The sequence below is a fragment of the Acromyrmex echinatior genome, chromosome 2 (assembly GCF_024713525.1).
Source record: "Acromyrmex echinatior isolate Ae372 chromosome 2, ASM2471352v2, whole genome shotgun sequence".
In the NCBI taxonomy this organism is placed as follows: domain Eukaryota; kingdom Metazoa; phylum Arthropoda; class Insecta; order Hymenoptera; family Formicidae; genus Acromyrmex; species Acromyrmex echinatior.
In genome coordinates, this window is record NC_141853.1 from 22,553,412 (window position 1) to 22,575,061 (window position 21,650).

The window sequence follows — 21,650 nt, forward strand, 5'->3', positions numbered from 1 at the left end:
GTTAGAAAGTCGAAAATTTTTGCAAATTTTTTTTTGAACATGTAACAGATCTATAAAAACAAATTTCTCATTTTTTCAGATCGTAATTTTCTCATAAAAATGATCAAATTCGCAGAAACTCAAACAACACAGTAACTTTTTGAAAGTAGAGATTTTAAGTTTTAAAATCCTTTTTATAAATTTAAAATTTGTTCATTTTTAACGAAGTTATAGCTGCTTGAAACTTTGAAGTTCGTAACGCTCTGAACTTGTTCCGATCCAATAAATTAACTTTAATTTTGGTTCAAGTTACTTTTCATCTTTTTCTAGTAATCAGAATTAAAAAGAAGTACAAGAGTAAATCGGACCGAGATTAAAGTTAATCTACATGATAATCTACACTGATAGAAACTGTTACTATTAGTAGATCACTTATTTTAAATCAAATTTCAAAGAATTCTTTTACGTTTCAAAAAGCTTCTTGATATTATCACGGTGAGGACTTATTTCGGTAGCGGATCCAAATATAAACGTGATCGACGAAAATTCCATTAACCGTTCCAGTTATTTAAGCGTATCGAATGTGACGATGGCGAAAATAAAAGCTTTCGACACGCGCGAGCAAACGGAATTTCTGCGGACTACTATTTCGTCAGCGGTGGTTTGCCTGCAGTTGCAGGACATCCGAGACGGGTGTGGGTGTTCAAGGTGAATATTTTCTGAGTTTATATGTACGCCATGCCTCTTTTTTTGTTATTTTCTTTCGTGCCCGTTGCGAGATAGTCGATCAGGGGACCGTTGCTTGTGCCGGATATTTATCTTTGCGAGACATAAAACGCGTGCGGCGCGTAAGACTGGTGAACATTTGCCGCATGAAGTGAATTTGCGCCATGCGTGGATGGTAAATAATATCGCTTGAAAGCCAAGTTCGGCCGGGCCGATAAGCTGTCGCTTTGCGTTAACAATATCGGCACGCAATACTGTCTTGCACGGCGCCCGATAAGAGTTTCCCTCCCATTAGGGAACAGTGTTCCCCTAATGCATTAAAAAAATTTACAATGTGTATTTTTCTTATGCAATATGCTCAGAACATTTTTTAAGTTAAGAAACAAATAGAAAAGAAGATAATGAAGATTCGAAAATAAAGTTGATATCAATAAAGCAGAAAATATTTATACGTGAATAATATTTTTTAAGTAAGATATTAGTGTATTTGAAAAGGTTAAACGCGAGGAAATCATTAGATCACAAATTAGAAATTAGATTATTTAAGACATTATTTATTAACAAAAATAATACTAATTTTTCAAGTTATTAGACAACGTAGGGACGTTTAGACTTCATTTAGTTATCTTAAGTCAAATTAAAAAATTATAATAGAAAAAAATTAATAAGATAAGAAATTAATATTCATAAGAAGCCTTAGAAGATAGGAAAGAATAAAAAACAAAATGTATAACTAAGAAGCCGATATTATTATATGTTTCGTGTTATTTTTCGTTCAGTAGAGATTTCTATCTCTGCAATATTTCTTTATGAAACGTGCATGAAACGAGTTTATGATATATTTCTACAGATGAAAGAGACACATTTGGTCGAGCAAAATCTTCGTAAATGTCGTGCAAATAGCGCGTACTAACTGTATGATTAAAGTCCTCGTGGACGCAGAGAGCACGAATCTCATCATCTATTGATTGATAAGTGTCCCACCAATCACTGTCACCGCTATCTAGTACTCCTACCACTGGAAATCAAGCTCAGATTTATGGCATAATTAGGTGTTAATTAATTGCTAATTTGTTGCTACACTCTCGAATTTATCGCTTCCGTACGTTAGCAGAAAATTAATATTAATCAGGAATGCTGACTTGCTAATTTCCCGCTCTTGAAATCCCACTTTTGAAAAACGTGTAAAAACTTGGCATTAAATCTAGCATCAAAAAATACTTTAAAAATTGGGAAAAAATTCAGAGCGACAGTCAGTACTGACCATCATTGGCAAAAAAAGATTACTTATTCTGCAAACAAGTGCCAAAAATATTCAAAAATATTAACTGCACGAACACTATCATAATCGCACAATAGAGAAATATTCAAAAATATGAGAAAATATATTAGTAATAATAATGATGCGATATCAAAATAATTTTCCTAAATTAATAGTATAAAGTCAAAATTCTCTGAAAAATCTAGATACACTGCACAATTCTTTTTCAAGAAATGAAATTTTCTTTTTTTAGTTAAAACTGTTTTTCGTACATTTCACTTTTTAATGTACCTTACAAGCTCAATAAGACGCCGGATGGAATCTGCATACTCCGATATGCATAACAAAGCATGTCATACATATATAAACTTAAGATACTGATCTGATATTGCAATAAAATGTGATACGCACGTATGCATTAATGGTTTTCTGTGCCATATTCAGTGATCGAATTTCTTCTACGATATCTAACACGCACATACAGACACGTACAGGGCGTAAGTGCACCTTTTCGTTTATATCATCAATCGGAGGAGGTGTCAATCGTGTGCTCGCCAAATATCATCTGTCTTAACTCGGAACGCGTGATTTTTCAAACGTTCGCTCACGTACACCGCCACAGATAGGCGCATGCGTTTCAATGCCGGGGAGGGGGAGGGAGAGGGGGAGAAAGGGAGGTAGACAAAAGCATGAGTGGAACGACACGGTCCGGCAAGTTTTTCTCACGCACACTTGCATCGTCGCCGGCATCCGTGGACGAGCGTGCACATGCACGCATGCACGCACGCACGTACGCACGCACGCACGCGTGTACGTATCGTACGTACGCACGCACGCTCGAAATAACGACGTATAATTTCCTCGGTAAACACCTGTTTATCGATTAAACATCCGCGCCGTTTATCGCGGACAGGCGTCTGTCGGAAAACTCGCCGACCTATACCGAAGGGTGAATGGCCTTCGAGCCTCGAGTGGATTTTTTTTTAAAGCCGATATGCCGCGACACGCCCATTTTAACCCTCCGTCTACAATCTGGGTCTTTTTTGGCACAAGCGAACTTCCATTTTTTTTTCTTTTTTTTTAATAAAGGAGAGTGAAGTCATTCCTCCTAAAAATATCTTGTAATATCTATTTGGTAATACAATGTTGAAAAGTAACTCTGAATTTTTTCACATTTTTTTTTAAATTTAAAATGATAAAAAACCTGGGCTGGACAAGACGAACCCAGATTGCAGACGGAGCAAAATTGCCACAAAACTAGAAATTAGGGAAATTAGGGAAATTGAAAATGGTTAGGAAAAAGTTAGGGAATTTTGTAAAATTTTCTGGAAAATTAAAATTCTTGACTTTACAAAAGTTTAATATGCGTCTACAGTTTTAAGATATTACTAACTTAATAATTAAATGCAAGCAGTGTCAGCAATTTTACATTGCTACGTTAAATTGCTCTTAATAAAATATTTGACGGTTTTCAAATCAGGACGAGAACACAAAAAATTTCAAAATATTGAAAGTATTAGGGAAAATCAGGAAAAAGTTGAAATTTTAGGATGAGGAATTTGTAACAATTTCGCGGAAGAAATAAAAATATAATTGCAGATGGGATACGAGGGAACACGGAAAAAAAAAACACAGCTGAAAACTTCATTGATTCAGCAAATCTACAGTCATAATATACAGTCAATTTTTTATATTAAAATAACAAAGTTGACAGCTGAATAACATTAGCGATTTGTTAAACTATTAAATCTTCTTAGTTATCGATGTTGAATTCGCGTAGTAAATTATAGGTTTGCTGTACCACCCAATTAATTTTTTTTTCGTGACAGATTAACAATTATTCCCTATAACAATCCTTGGTGAATGTCGAAGTTACCGATGCCTAAACATACTAATTATGCTAATTAATTTCGGACATTCGTTCAGAATAGAAGATACATAATGCGGGGAAAACGACAGTTTCTTTGTAGCGACACGGAAAAAAAATGTTGCTAGTTACAGCTAATTCTGAAATTGCATTAGCTACTACAGCTAATGAAATTTGCTAATACAAAGGATTTGCTGTAGCTAATATAAAGATATAATAGCATATCTGTTACAGATCAATTTATTTAGCAGCATGAAGTTAGTTGTTCATAGTTATCGGATGTGTCAGTGTAAAAGAAAATTGTCTCTATCACAGCTAAATACGGTTTGCTGAAACTGTACTTGCTACCAAATTGTCTGCTACACAGAAAACGTTTTCTGCAATGATCAATAGATCAACATAATAGTAAAATGCTTGCCTATTACAACGATAATATTTAGGCCTCACAACTAATAGAAATTAGACCTCGCAGATACGACGTTAGGTGGATTTGATCCTCGCAAGAATCCGCGATACACTTTTCTTCCTGTTATTCGATTAACGATATCGTCAATGTCCCGCTCGAATGATTGTCGTCGTTAAGAGGTAATTTAAAAGGAAGCAGAGCGCGATATACGTGTATTGCGCGCAGCCGCGATTCAATTATCGCGTGACGTGTAGCTTTTAATTGGCTCATTCTCATTGAATAAGCACACGACTTTTTCTGCACGGCGTATCAGTGTGCCGCGCGGCACGAGATCTTTCATTTCCCGTGTATGACCGGGAATAGTTGCGTACCAGCGGCGCAAGAAAGTAAAGCTTTCCTCTTTCCCTCTCCTCCTTCCATCTCCCTATGTTCCGCACCGTAAAATGGGGAGTGATTAGAGACGCGCCGATGAACAGAGACAAAGCGAGAGAAATCCTAACACGCAGCTCGTCTGCCCGCAACCGAGCCGCTTCTCGAGGAACGACTTGCCACCCTCAAGAACGTTGGAACGGCTTCATCTTAAACGTAGTTAGTTCACGCGAATTCGTCAAGATTGCATTTTAGCTTTTCTTTTGACAGGAGCGCAACGGAAGGACGTTGAACTTAAAAAAAAAAGAAAGGATCAAAACAAGAAAGAAATTGAGGTTGACTTTACCTTGAATTTTATTTTTTAAGTCTATTTCTAGCAATGTAGATTAACTCTAATCTCGATTCAACTTTGCTCTTTATCTTTTTCTAATTCTTAAAACTAGAAACAGATGAAGAGTTAGTTAAACCAAGATTACAATTAAACTATACAGACGAATAGATAATACGTTTTATTATTCTATTCTTGATAGAATTTATTTTGTATTCGTATCGACTGAAATTGGAACACTTACTGTACAATTGACAAGAATCTTTACTTTATTTTATGCATGCCATCTTATCGCATTCGTAAGTAAATATGTATAAATTTGTGGTGTGATACATCTCGTAGCCAAATGTGTCACTCTTTGGCATTCCGTTGGTTTTTATAGCCGCCATCGGACAACAACGATGAGTTACATGTGCACGTCCTGCCAGTAACAGGCAATTACCAGTTACGATTCGAACGCATATTTGTCATGTCAGAGCACGTTCGAACGTAAAAGTAGACCGCATGAAATAAAAAAAAGAAACGCAATGCCGCAAGACCGTATGATTGGACGAGGTCAGTGAATAAACAGCCGATAACATTTACGAAAGAAATTTAGTGCATGTATTTTTATTTCTCTTTCTTCTTTTGATTTTTATTATCATATATGCATGGTCATATAGCATGTAGTTTTAGAAAAAAGGAGGAGACAGATAGGAAAAGAGAAACAGTGTGAGATTGTGTTTTTCAAGATCTTATTTTTTGTCATTTAATTTTAACTTAACTTTGTCGCTTATAGGTTTAATTTAATTAAATATTTAAAACGAACAATTTTAGAAAATTAAAAACTAAATTATTAGCTCTCTCGGAGCTCTATCATATTTTGTATCATAAAGTGGCATTAAGATAATTTTTATTTCTTGGTGCATGCAAACATATTGTTAAAATAATGTGATGTGTTTTAATTGCCCGCTTATTAGCTTTAGTTCCTTTGGCACTAATAACTTTGCATAGTATAGAAAAATTCTATTTTTATAACGAAGTAATAAGAAAGATAAAAATAATAGTAATTCATGATTTGTTTTGGATAAAGAATAAGATCAATTGAAGATAACAAATTATATTGTTTATATCATCTCGCAATGGCTCATTCTCGTTTTATTCCAATTTAACATGCACGTGTTTCGTGCTGAAATGTATTATGACATATATGTATATCACTTTAATTCGCTTCCTCTTTCGTTAAAGGAGGCGTGAGTCAAAAGAGTGGGGAATCAGACGGACGCCCTTATATTATGCAAGTGAGAGGTACCAAGTTCTGCGAACGAGTTCGTTCTCTCTCTCTCCCCCCCTTTTTCTATTCTTTGTTATCTGGCACTCTTTTCTTCCCTTTTCTAATTTTTTTCGCACTCTCTTCTGTCGTATTTTTCATTTTCTCCTCGCTTTCACATATCAAGACCAGAATCGAAATGCAAGTAGGTAGCGTCGTTTGCGACTTCTTGCATTCGTGGTCTTTTGCAAATCTGCCGGTCTCGCGAAAATTTGAGAAAGGTGACGAAGAAGAAGAAGAAAAAGGAGAAGAAGAAGGAAAAGGAGGAGGAAGAGAACTCGCAGGCGGAAGGAATCCTCCGTATTCGAGTCACATGCAACTCGTTGTGTACATAGGTTTATACAACTAGTCGCCTTCGTCGCGTTCTCCTGCTCTCCCATACTCTCGTAATCTCCTTTTCTCTCTCTCTCTCTCTGTCTCTCTTGTTCCCATACGAGAATTTCTGATTGCGAGAGTCTTACCCCATCACCCTGTCACCACCCCTACATAGCATCTGCCAAGCGGCATAACGAAACGGCACTCTCGATTGCGAACAGGTCGACGAGATCTTGCGGCACGGCGTAACGATTTTTTTTTACCTGTAAATCCTCTCATTCGAAATCGTATCGAAACTGATAGGTTAATAACTTCACGTTAATGTAAAATTTAGCGTAAATTATAGGCGAGACATTTTTAAGCCGATTATAATTATGTACTGCTTAAATTCTAGTCATTCTTCTGTCACTTTGATTAAACGGATCTTTCAGTTAATTACCTTAATAACGTTTCCAGTTAAAAATCCATTTCTAATTTATTTATTAAAGATTGCGATCATTCTGGGATGATATTAATTCAGAGTGTACAAAGTATTCCTACGATCGAAATTTTAAAAAAGCTACAGTTGTGAAAATTAATTAATTAACATTAATTAACAATTTTATATAATAAATACATTCTGTTATAATATAAACAAAAATCTTTACATGTGCCTGAATCTTATTAGGTGTTGGAATTAATTCGTAGCGTTTTTTAATGAAAGAATGTTATTTATTTCACATGAGCATTAAAAAATACATTAATGAAAGTACTTCCCATCACTTGTAAAACGCTACGAATTAATTCCAACACCTAATAGAAACTAATTTTTTCGACTACACGAATATTTTTTATGCGTTAAATAATATAATTTTTTTTTGCTTATAATTATTATTATTAGGATAATACCTATATTTTTATTATTATACATATTTTTTTAGATAAAATAATTTTGAGGAATTTACAGTCTGTTATTCTTTGTTAATAAATTGCTAATTAATGTTTAACTTATTAAAAATAAGGTTTGTTTAAAGATATCTTGTATGTACGAATATTTTTTACACTTTTACAGTGTAGTTTGTAGATTTGACTTATTTTAAAACAAAACATAGAGTGATCATAAAATTGCCGTAAAAAATAATGTTTTCAGCAAGGTAACTTACACCGTGAAAGTAAAACGTTTCCACTAGATTCAATTTTTTCTCGATGGACGGTCAAGGCGCTGGGCAAACGTCGGGGATGTTTCTAGCTGCAGGTCGACGAATACAAGACACAATGCGCGCTCTATATCAGTATAATCACCGTAATACTACAAATTCCGATATCGCCTGGGGCCTACAATCGAAAGTCATGATTCGCGGAGAACGAACGCGCGCCTCGTACTCGTTTATCGATCGACACAACGACGACAACGACGACGACGACGACGACGACGTCATCATAGTTATTGCACCGTTTACAGATCGCAGAGGTCTTTGGAACTTTTTCCTTCGTAACAATAATTTTTATTCCTCGCGTAGTTTAAAAATCAAACGCTTCGGGAAATGAAGGCGATCTTTTATTTTAAAGAAAGCGATAAATTCGAGATTCATTATTCTTAAGAGACGGCTGTTCTCCATTTTAAAGTGGCCATGACAATAAAGAGATTGCAAAGTGCTTGCAATAAACGAGAAAACGATCGTATACGGCCGGACTCGCGTGTATAGCTATAACATTCTTTGTAAGAGTGAATCATGTTTTCATCAAATTGTTAAGAAAATATCCTATAGATATGTCGCATATAGGAACGATAGTAGAAATAAAATATTTTCTAAATTCACAGAATGAGAAGGGATACGTATATTACGATTTGTAAAAGTCGTATCTTCTGATTTTTTACAGGACTACAAGTGAAAATAAAGAAATAGATTGCGTATCATATCGGTGACATCAAAAAATAGAGGCGCAATATTTAATATATAATATTGATCCATTTCCTCTCTTTTTAAAATATTATTTTGGAAGAAGCGGGAAAATCGATAACGCAATGTCTGTCTCTCTCCACATTGTACGATGTCTTCTTACTTACCTTAGTTAGATACGTACGTAAGACGGGCTAAGTGGGATCATAATAATTCACAATTCCGGAGGGAGTATTAAATATCGATTTTATTTTATAAGAACGCCCGGTCGTTGTCGATACATGGGCCATACACGGTGCTCGTGAGTAACGCTGGTCGTGGGAAGCTTTGGCATTTCCGGATGTAGGTTGATATAATAGGCAAGAGCCAGCTAGAAAGCGGGGGAGGGAGAGAGGGTGCCAATTATGAACGGTAACACATATTACGTGTGTCGATTGTATCGGATGTATCTAACGTATCGTCGGCAGAATAAACTTGCGATTTTATTACAAATTTTGGCTTTGTAGATGTCTAACTTAAACTTGGATCTAATGGATATTCATTGAGAGAACAGTTTTTTATATCTATAATTATATGTCACCATAATTATATGTCACAATTATTTTATGTTATTATTATTATATCAATAATAATAACGATATAAAATATTATTATTATCTAGTATATTAAAATGGTTGTCCCAAAAAAATGGCTATAACTTATAGTTAAATTAATAATTATGTTATGGCTATTTTATTATGATAATAATAATTATAATTTGTAAGTAAATTTCAGTGCCATCTATATATATTTATTAATATAATTATACTTAGTAATTATTATTAGGTACTAATATTGTAACAGCAATAATTATAGTAACATGTAATTATAATCACGAATATCAAAAAACTTTTCTCTCAGTATTACAGTCGATTGGCCTTTCCTATATATTTTTCAATTTATTTTACCTCTTTATCACATCTTTGTGTATTTTTAAGCGACTTTGGAGTGTTATTTTTATAAAGAAATCGCAGTCTTCAATATTATTCTGTTAACAGAGTTACGTCATAAGATATTAACGATAAAAATATACAAATGGGACGATTGATTTCTATCTGTATTAATAATAATCAAAAGATCAATAGCGACAAACGAAGACTATTTCTGTACATAAGATTGTCAGAATTTGCAAAAAAAAAATATATATATAGTACACAGTACAATGTATACTATACAAATGATTAAAGATTATTTATCGGCATGAAGAAGAAACGAATGTTCTTGATGTGCTGAAAAGCCAAAAGAGATGACTCTTTCGGACGCTTCCCTTCCACTTAGAGATTCGAGTCAACGCAAATGTTCTACTTTTCTTTGCATTCCATGAGTAATAAAGACAGAATAATACTTGTATCAACTTGTGTCACTAAATGGAAAGCACCCTTCGTTAGTGCAATTTTTACGGTGGGAGAAACGTCGGCCCGCATTTTGCGTCGTCGCGGTGAGTTTGCGAAGAGGCAGGTGGGAACACAATAATCGTCCCCGGCGTAATTAACCGCCGCTTTTAAATGCCGGTGAATGAATGCTGGACGATTATTATCGGCGCGGGCGATCATGAGCACGCGAGGTTGACGTACGCTAATGCGACCCGCCCGTGTTGCATTCCCGCGAGCGATAGACGTACAGTCGATCCTCGAATGGTTAAAGCAGTATTATATCTCCTCTATATTTTTTTTTTAACAGAGAAAAACTACTAAGAGCCAATACAATTATTAGTGCGCAAGTAAAATATATTTATTCATATAAGATTAATCAAAAACGCAAACGATCATCAATTTCGCTCCTCGTCAATGCTATAAAAAAGAAAAATAATAATAAATAATACATAATAAATAATACAATGTAGTACAAAAGAAAGGAGCCAGTAATGTAGCAAAGAATTTAAATTAAAATTAAAATTAAAAATTCATATAACAATTACAATTGACAAAAACAAACATTGTCGTAATACTTAAACATCGTTATAAACCAAAAATATACATGGTATTACAATACTTCTTATAATTTTTAATCCCGTATTCTTCATTTCGTGTAGTACGATATAAGTCATTTTTATCAAAAATCAAAGTAGTTATAAAACAACAACTTTCTGGAAAAGTGACCGTGAATAAAAAATTAATATTTAATACATACAAATTAGTAATATACTAATGTACCTTGTCAGTAATATCAGTAAATATGTTGAGAGTCCATTAGAAAGAGAAAAAAAAACGCAGGTAGATGGTAGTCCATATCGTGATACAATATATTGGTTTTTTATTTTAAGCAAATTTACAAAAGTAACGAACATCTAATTTCCATGATGTCAGATAACGCAATGTCGAGAAGGAAAACATTTATCGAGAACGGAAAAACGGCAAAACAGGGGGGGAAAAGGAAAGAAGATATTAGGAGGGGATTTTAATAAATAATAATAATTACGACTATTCAAGCATGATCTGCGATTGTATTAACAAGAAAGAATTAATCTTATGTGAACAAATACTGTCAACAATACTTTACTTGTGCATTAATAACAAAGAGCGTTAGCTTATTGGCATTTTTCATTTTCTACGTTAGATTTATTATCAGATCCGCCTTCTCTTCATTTTATAATTTTGTTTTTTCTTCTAAGAGTTCTCTATCCATTTTTTTCTAAGAGACCTCTATCCGTTTATCCATTTATAGTATGACACGTAAGACGCTCAGCGACTTGAGCGTCCCACGAAAGTGGAGAGATCAGTCTTAGCTCTTTCATAAGAAACTTTCCTGCGGGCTCAATTAATTTTGTTTGTACGAAACGCTACGTTAAACGAAATATCTTCTTTTTTTTTTTTTGCGAGACTGGACTAGATATCAGTAATGGAGAAAACTGCGTTTTTAACTCAGAAAAAGGCGGACACGGCTGAAGGTAACTGCTTCCAATTGATCCACTTTTCTTATGCGGTTACAAATGATCTCCCTGCTATGGATGTGGGAGTCTGTCCTTGCGTTAAACGTAACTTCGGATACTACGACGCGGAGACAAATGTAAAACGTTACAGTGAGGGAAGATTGGGCGGATTTGAGGCCACTTTTCTCTCTTCATATCTCGCGAGCTCAGCTGTTCTCGGTGTGGAAGCTCGGAAAAAAAAAAAGGAAAGGAGAATCGTTCTCGCGATGGAGCCGGCAATTTCTCGCGGTGGTGCGCGAGTCATTCACTTTTTGAGATCGGAAAAAGATACGACTACGATCGTTTCGAGCACGAGGGCTCGCGCCACCTTGTGTACTTGCAAATACCACCCCGAGAGAACGGCTCGACCATGCGGGGCGAACGGGGGAGATAGGGGCGAAACACGTAGGTGTCGTAGGATTGAGGGTGAGGACGGACGGGAGAGGGTGGTGGATCAAGAAGCATGAATGAAGCGGAATGCGTGTTGGCTATCGCGAACGGCCTGTGTCAAGCCTTCCGTGACCTCGCGACAGCGGTTCTCAACCCGCGTATGCGTGTCGCGTTATCTCTCCTCCGTGGTCTCTGGTGAACACTTTCAATCGTTACGTGCGAAAAAGCAGAGCTTTCATTGGATATCGCTGGTCACTCATCTCTCAGTATACGATAAGTGTTACGCGACCCAACTTGGAGGTTGCTTGTAAAGCGACGTCTACAATAAGATTTTTAAGTATAAAATTTGAACTTGAAGTCTTAGGCCGTGAGAAATTGAAATCGTTAATTATTATCGATTATTCTAAACACATTTGACTAGGATTGGTCAATTTGTTACGACTTAAAGCTTTACTTTATCTTAAAATCATTGTAGATGCCGCTTAGAACTGACGCAAAGAGAAAAAGAATCACAACACTGTCCATTATACACACACAATCGTATCTAAACTTTGAAATTTTTATTACTGTTTTATACAGCACAGAAGTTTGCAGTAATATTGTTGCAACTCGTTTAAAACGCAATTATTGCAATAGTGCTGGAACATTTCAATGTTTCTGCAATATTACTGGAACAATCTGTGTTGTATGAGATGACTTTAGCATCAGAGATTGATATACGAATCCCAATGCATTTGTTAGATAGAACCGAACACAACATTTTTCCATCGAATTAGATTGAAGTAAAATTGCCACGGATTTCATACTTTTTCTTTCACATCTATAAGAAAATTTCCATTCTTTTTTCAACAACTCTGGTTTTTCGGTTTTATTTGAACAAAACTTGATAAAAAAAAAGTTGAAACGTTAACCTAATATGAACAAACGACTATACTACGATTATACAATTATAAGTTATAATTGTAACTTATAGATTAAATCAGTTAAAGGATATATAATTAAAACTAAGGGCTGAACTTCAGTGATAGTTTTGCGTCTAGGTGTAGCCTCGTAAAAAAATCCGTTTTCAGTTTGCTGTTCCTCACTGTATAATCCTGTGTATTTTTTCTGTTTACCGTGAAGAGTGGCCGATAACTAAACTCGTTACCGTATTGAATCGATCGGCTGGTAACGTTTACTGTACCCGAATTTGACCGTGGGATTCGAGGTTTAAATTGGCAAAAATTGCGGGTCTTGTGCCCTCGGCGAAAATAAGGGCTGGTAAACGCAGAGAGCGCGACAGATGGCATCCAGCATTATGCGCCACGTGCGAGGCCGTTCGTTTTGATAATACGTGTTATCGAGAGTTTGCTCTATCTCACGCATCCGTAATGAAAATTCTCGTTTCTTCGCGAGGAAATAGAACAAAAAAAAAACGAGCAAACGAATGAAAAAAGAATCCATGTGCGGGGGTTGTTCGCGATACGTTCCAGTTTCAGTAGCGGCGCGCCTATATCGACCGACAGGATAATCCACCCCTCTCCTTCTCCACTCCCACCGTCCGCTTCTGTATCGATATGTGCCTGAATTTTTCACGATCGAGCCGGGATATATTTTTGGAACGAGGAATCTTTTGTCGATGGTGCACTCTCTACATATTATGCCAGGTTTTCGATCCGGGGAGAAGGGTTCATTTCCCGAATAAACTTTTGGACTTGCTAATCGCATGGAATTAGATGTCGTGTACGCTGAGAACAGTTTACACATGAACCGTATATTAGTTTTAAAAAATGATACGTAATGAATGAAATAAAAAAGGATAGACGTTAAGAGCTTCTGCTCTAGTGTTTTATTTTTTTGCAAACGTCTGGCATTACTATCAACTCTCTGCACAACCTAAACATTGGTCGTATTTGATCTACAATTCTCAGAAGAAAAAGAAGAAGACGAGTTGATAATCTTTCTTAAGCAAGGAATACATCAACCGCTTAATGAGGCATGTGAAACGAGAGTTGGGATTTGTACCCAGTACTCGCCGACAATTGGTCGATCACGCAATATGTGAAGCCACGCGTCGTCCCAAAGAGTCTTGATACATTTCGCACTCATCGAGACAAAAGACGCAATGACGCAACTCTTGAACGTTCATTTAATTTAACCACGACTTACGAGCGTCTCGTACATGAATCATATAACGAGAGCGTGTAACACAAACTAGACGAGCATCCTCTATGATCTAATTTATGATCAATTTTTTTCGTTTCTACCATCCATGTGATTGCAGAATCTTATCTCGAATTTTTGAAGCCACTAAGTCGCGTATATAGTCGAGATATATTTTATTGTCCGTGGCTGTCAGTGATAAATATCCAAGAAGCAATGGTAATCCAATTTTTTGAGTTAAATAATATTATTTAAATGTTATTTTTAATTTTTATATATATCAAAATGTAAATTAATTTGTTTCTATGATTAAATTGCTTAGCTTCAAAGGAAATATCTACGTCCATGCTTTATTATTAATCAACATGATTTAAATTAACGACATATTAAATAGGAGCAGAAGCGACTTATAAAAATAATTAAAAATAATTCAAATTGTGTAGATATAATTTACAGTGCTCGTACTCGGTTTTTTTTCTCATGGAATGACACTCGATTCAACAAACTTCGAACAAATCGATTATCAGATCCGGTTGTAAAACACGCAAATGAGACACATCTCATCACGACGCTCGAACGCATGAGGGATGGAGGGGAACGCGCGAACGGAGAACCGCTGTACTCCCGCGCGTGTTAATGAATATTTTTTTCCATTCAACCGCGCCCTGGCCTACATTTCAAACGGAGCAACGACGGCGAGCTCTCGTCGAAGCGATGGGAGAACAGCCCCGCTTTCCGATACGCAGTGGCTCGTAAAATAATAAAAAAAAAAAAAAGAAACGGAGAATAGTGGGATACGAAAGGAGGAGGAGAAGGAGGAGAAGGAGAGGCACGAGAGGAGGGGGAGGGAAACAAGTGAGGTACGATCTAGAGGGAGGGAATGGGTCAAAGGGAATAGACAGCCCGCAAATTTGACCCGACCTAGTCGTGATTTTTTCGTCGACTCCTGTCGTTTCTGCGTCTCTTTTATTCCACTCCTCCGCCTCTTTTCTACTTTTTTTTGTCTCTTCATGTTGTTTTCTTGCTTTTTTCTTCCCTTCCTGGTGCGTGCCTCATCCTTTCTGTCTTTCGATGACGTGTGTACGTTAAAGTCTCGCATTGGCTGGATAAATTATCGTTTTGCTCCGGTAGCGAGTTTGAGCATCATCTTCATTGGTGATTTTTTTTTTATCGGTATTTTTTTACCCTGATTTTTTTGTCGTTCTTGGGAAGGAAAGAGAGACATATAACACAATGAAAAGATCCGACCCAACTAAATGAGGAAAAGATCAGTACTTTGTAATATCCCAATTACATCCCGAATAAATTTCGGTGGTCCATCTGATGATTATTCATGTCACGTGATCGACTCACTGGAAAATTAGATTTTCAGTTTTCGCTCAGATGCAGAAGCTTGTACATTTTTCATGTCAGTAACATGAAATATGTAAATGATCGTGAATTCTTTACAGTGGAAAATAAACGATATGTAATCTTTATTTTTGACAATTTTATAATTTAATTTATTTTGAGGATAATTTTTCTAATGTGATTACTTTTTTATTTAATGTTATTGAGTCTTGAGAAAAAGAATATATTATATTTTATCAAGTTTTCTTGAGATAAATTTGCAGTTTATATAAGTTCTTTAGAGATATATTACATGTATTTTTAATATAACGAAAAAATTACATATTTTTTTATATTGTATTTGAAAATAAAAGTTTAGCGACAATTTAGAACCTGGATAAAAATTATTTCAATAAGATAAAATGAGAAAAAATTTTCAATTAAATTATAAAATTGTATTTTTAAATATAAATATTGAACAATTTTGTATACATTTATTTTTATACGGAACATATAAATTCTCAGTGCCAGTCATTTTTTGCGGAGATTGTACACTCGATATATCCTTAATTCTTTATTTACTATATGACGAGGTAATTAATAACTTTTTGGTTTTTAGTTTTTATTAAATATGTGATTTATTTGAATCCAAATCATAAATACACACTTAATCATTTATTTGCCATATATAACGAGATGTTTGATCAATTTTTACTGCTTTTAATTCTTATCTAATTTTGTAAAAAATAAATACTTGTGTGTAGAAATTCAATTTATTTGCGTTTATGTAAGCTCGTCACGTTTCTAGATAAATACGAATTTGTATAAAAATATTTAATAATACTTTGCGAAATATCACAAAAGCGTAATAAGCATTCTGCCCGCTTATATCCACCGTTGCTTATTCATTCATCCGTTTGTTTGTACACTCAACCATTCACTTCGTTGTCTCAGTCATACGTTCAATCTATGGCGCATTCATTCGTTGAAGCCAGTCATGCACATTCTTCCCTCGTCATTTCATTAACTAATTACGACAAATGAAATAGCAGAGTAACTCGTGCACGTATGTGTTATTTCTCAGCTTATATTGCAATTACTATTTTATTGCATTGTAATATTGTAGGAAAAATAAATAAATAAGCAAATATTTGAAAAATATCGCGAGATAATTCAATTTCTTATCTAAAAATTTCTTTTAATTTATTTTACTGATATCCAGAAAGAAACGCAAATGATGCGATATACGATGATGAATTGGTTGATCGGTATCGAAAATGCATGCAAATAAAACTTCTTTTTGGCCGGCCCGATTCAATCTATATGCAAAAACAATTAAATTGCTTCCGGAGTATATTTTATAGCGCTCTCTTTGTCCTTCCTCTCTACTCGAGAGGCTTTTCAAGGAGGCATTCCAGGTACGACTGGGCGGAACATCTATACTATTTACTGTCGGACTTTCCGAAAGAGAGAATTTTCGTTCGACGTCAATAACGTGTAAGCCGACATATTTAAAAGTCGTGAAATTGAATATATTTTTTATTAAAAATAAAAAACAAATATATATTTTTATTCGGGCATTCAGATAATCTCACGTTAACGTAACACTTATTCTTACGTTTACGTGAAGAGGAAAGTAAGAAAAAACAAGTCGAGCACAACTTCGATTCGTTACAACCGGGCTAAAAAAAGTTAAAAGAGTGAAACTCTCGCCTGGATGGTCCTAAAAGGGTGCTATTTCACGTTAGCACCAAGCGGTCTGCGTTAAGCCGGTCCACGTCACCTAACAGGGTCGTTAAAATGACAGTAAATGCTTCAGCGGGTGCCGAAGCGGACGACGAACGACGAGAAGTCATACGTCAAAATTAATGACCGTTGTTACCCCGATTCTTCGGGGCATATAACGCACGCTTCGTCCCTTCTTGTTAATTATCGACACTTCTGTCGTGCTCTCTTTGTTCCGTAAGATTTAGGTTTCTTTCGTCTCATTCCCCAACCTGATTTGGAGACTCGCGCGAGCGCTTGATACTTTCAAAAGCCCGGTATAATAAATATCAGCTTGTTTCGTTTTTCCCACGGGATAACTTTTGCAGCTTGCTCGCATAAATTGCCAGAACGAGATTGAATTGGCAACGATGAAGATTAAATTAACCTTTAGGGGGATCCTAAAGTCGTCTGTTTTACCGATTCAATAGGACTTACAAACATACGATTTACGTGTCATTGACACATCATTTCGCATTACTACATGAATATCGCATACATATGCAGCGTTGCATATGTACTTTTACGAGAAGCAAACGTACGAGTCGCTTTTTTACTGGTCGGGAAAAAAAAAAGAAAAAAAAAACAGGGAAGGACCGCGTACGAGGGTGGTCCGTTCACCGGACCAGAATTGTTAATTATCGATGCTTTCGCATTTGCGCGCTTTTGTTCTCGCCTCTCCTACCGCAAGAGCGTTCGTCCTCGCCGTGAAGAGTGCCCAAGAGTACCTTAAAGAGCTCTCGTTTCAACCGCTGATGAAAATACTTAAGTGAAACCGCTGGCACGCGCCAAGATATCCGGAGAGAAGAAATCGAGCGTTTAGATGCTATCTTTTTGAATCGCATATCGCATTCCTTCTTTCAATTTTACCTGTACATTTTATACCGCACACATATATATAGTATAAACGTACGCGTTTTCCACGAGACGTGCATGTAAATTTTAACGCTGAACCAATTTTTCTTATGACGTTCTGGAGAGATCGTGGCCTCGACGAATGCTTTTCTTCGACGAATATTTTTCCGTGAACGTTGTATGGATCAATACAAAGAAGGCTCTGTTTCCCTTTGCCTTTTCGTTTTACGGAGAACAGCTCCGCTACTGATTGTACTATCTATTTCTACGGTGGATCATTATAGAAACAATCAGCACAAGTTTCTTCAACATGTTTCCTCGAACGTATCGCAATTCTCCACCCTGTCGTGATTCGGACGGATTACTTTTCACCTCGCTTTTCACGGAAGGAATGGTCACAAATCGCTGTTCGTCCTCCGCAATCATTCCCTGTGCTTAAGGGAATCTCAAAGTCGTCTATTGTGTTTTACTGATTATTTTTGAGGAGCCATTTAAGTTACTCATGAAAAGCTAATGCCGTCCTAGTACGCTAGTTTTCAAGGAGAATTGATCTTTTCGCGGTAGATTTATAGAAGAAGCGTATTATTAAAAAGGACAACTTGATTAACTTAAGAAAAACTCCATTAGTGGGAGAGTAACTTATCATAGATCACAAAAGGGTTGGATTTAACGTACCCTGGTATTATTACGGGATTACTCGGGAGTAATTTTAACAAAACCAATTCTGTTTGCGAAGAAGTAGCGGCGGTGGTTTTAATCGCGTATTCATTCGCGACCACGCGACTCCGCGAAATTTTTCTGATGCTAATTACACCGTGGCTTTAACGTCGACTGTAAAAAAGAGCTTTGGACCAAACGATCTTCCGCGGCGAAAGAGAATATTCCTCCGATTGTCGTTTTATCCTCCTTGAACATTGTCTCAAATTAGTACCTAATTAGTACCTAATATGGCTGTTAATTACTATTATTAAAAATATGAAATGCGAGCGATATAAAATATGTGTATTATTGCATAGTACGTGATAATTCTAGCGAGACTTGCGAGAGACTTTACGACACATTTGTTGATTACTGTCTTGTCTCCGTGTTTATTAAATTATTGTATTTATATTTGTCTCTTTCAAGTCTGTTTTTATTGAATATATTTTTTGTACGCGTGCATAATTTTAAATTAAGGTGAAATGTCTATATATGATATGGCATTAATATGACATACCTTTATGTTCTGTTTAAAAGATAAAGAGAGATAACGATAATTAGCATAACAAGTCAGTAATGATATATTGCTCATTTAAGATAAATTATTACTATTATCATAAATAACATACGATAAAAATAAAATTATAGTAACAAAACATTTTTCAAAAATAGACAAATTTTAAATAATTTATTTGTATATATAAAAAATTGTATATTATATATATATATATTTGTATAAATAAAAAATTATATTTTAAAATTATATTTTATATAATATTATACGAATAAATATACTCGTTTATGTACATTTAATTTTAATCAAATTAGTTTCGTACTACATATCAAGTCTTATGTGCAACCATATTTATTTGTCACTGCAAACACAATAATCTCACATCTTAGCGTCGCAGCATCGATCAAAACAACTTGCAACTTGCTTGCCTGACATTCCCTAATTACTACACGAACCTAATTATCTAATGATAAACTTAATAGATAAATGTCAATATTACACAAATACAAATATTGGTCATAAACTCGCGGCCACGCATTGATCCATTTCTCACGGTATATTGCAAAGCTACTCGTTAAATTTTCGCTGCAATTACATTGCAGATTAAAAAAAATCAATATTATGTGTATGAGCATATAATTATACTAAATAATAATTTCTTACGTATTATATATTCATATTTTTTTATCATCAGGATTTTACAACGTCAGAGACGTTGATACCTCTGATGATAAATAATTTTAAAATTAATTCTAATAGAAGCACAGTTAAGATAGCAGGATTTCTTTTATTCTGCCTAATTTATAAGTTTAAAAGATTAATTAATATTTCTGAACGAACTATATTATGCATCGCATAATCCCTTGGCAACTAAATCTTAATGTTAAAACACTGATCTTTCTATAAAGCCATTAAAATAATATTAGTTAAATTAATATTAATAAAATATTGATCTTGGATTTGAATTACCGATTTAATTAATTGAAAATAACAGAATTGGAAATGTCGATTTAAAATTAAGAGTCATGTTTGCGAGGCTCGAGAGTCGAAGACTCTCATAATAACTATCGTGTACCTCTCTGCGTTCGCAGAGTAAATCATGTCTCATTTTGATTTCGATGTGGCATGTCTCGATATAATTGTGCCCGATGGTCGCATGTAACAGTAAGGAAGCAGCGAACAAAACTTAATTGAGCAGAAGCTTGATATAGTAACCCTCTTCCCCGTGTACGTACCCCTCCCCCTCCCATCAGTGCTCGAAGGCCGAACGTGCACGCGGGGTATATCAAAGTGAGTACTCTTCGACCGTCGCCATGCATTGATCCGTTTGTCTCCTGGTGCTTTCAGTGAGCGGGAGGACGGGGACCGGCGGTGCGCCCCTTTACGGGCGCCTGGTGGCCGAGGAGCCCATGCCCTCCGCGGTATGCGGTGGAGCCGGTGCCGCGGGTGGCGGGGCTGCCGGCGGGGTTCCACAGGAGACCCCCTCGGACATTCACGCCATGCAGGCCAGGATACCCCACAGGTTTCGCGATCCAGCGACGGCGCCCCTCAGGAAACTCAGCGTCGACCTCATCAAGACCTACAAGCACATCAACGAGGTAAGAACTCCGTTGTCACGACTTACCTGCGAAAAGCTCCATGCTACAAAGTTTACGTTTTCTTGCGAATAATTTCTTTTTTTAAAACGTCAATTAAATTTTATTTATCTCTACACTTAAATTGTGTGTATATAATACTTAAATATAATATATATATATATATATATATACACCTAGTTATAATTATATATAATTATTACTACAATGATGAAATATCACATCACAAAAATTTTACGATGTGCTATAATCGTGACGACAAGATACGAGATTCCATAATACCGATAGCTTATCAGACTGCACCAGTTAATTCTACCTTTCATGTAAATTGTTCAAAGTTTTTCGGAATTTGGAATGATTTTTTATCACTGAAGGAGCGCATTTTACGAGCACATTATGCTCTTGTATCAATTAAGGCGCCATGATGATTCGAAAATAAAGTTACTAACATATATCGTTTGTTCAGATATTCTCACATTTTGTGCGAGACGTGATGGACGTCTCCTTATATTTTGATTATAAGAAAATATTGCTATTGGAACATCATTTATGTCATTATCGGTGAAGGAGAAAGAAAGGCGTCATTATCGCTGTGGAAACTTTCGATTTCCGGCATTTGTAGCTTCTTTGATAACCTGCAAATGGGAATATATATATATCTATATTTATATATTTATTGAAGACAAATAGATGTCTAGAAATTTTGTACTTACAGTTTGAATTTTATCTCGGACTTAAAATGATCTAATCTTTGTGTAAATATTACAAATTATTTTGTGTTTTATTTAATATTGCAATTTATAATCTATTTCATATTGAGAAAACGGTATACTAAGAAGAATAATTTGAAAAGCAATTTTATTATTATTTTTTTGATAATACTTTTGATAATACTATCGATCATAAATAATTTTATTTTATCATATTTACGCACCTATTTACACTTATTTATCATATATTTATTATGCGGTTAAA

At 35.4% G+C, this 21,650-nt stretch overlaps 1 protein-coding gene across 2 annotated transcripts in view; it reads left to right on the forward strand.

The window, feature by feature from the left end:
* Window positions 1-21,650, forward strand: part of mnb (minibrain) — a 99,710-nt gene that overhangs the window by 42,262 nt on the left and 35,798 nt on the right. For both annotated transcript variants that reach the window (XR_015544130.1, XM_087402982.1), the window contains exon 3: window positions 20,428-20,678. Coding sequence is in view for 1 of the 2 variants with exons in the window: in XM_087402982.1 (XP_087259108.1) it covers window positions 20,428-20,678 (251 nt within the window). In the remaining variant the exon portion in view is untranslated. The remainder of the gene's footprint in view (window positions 1-20,427; window positions 20,679-21,650) is intronic.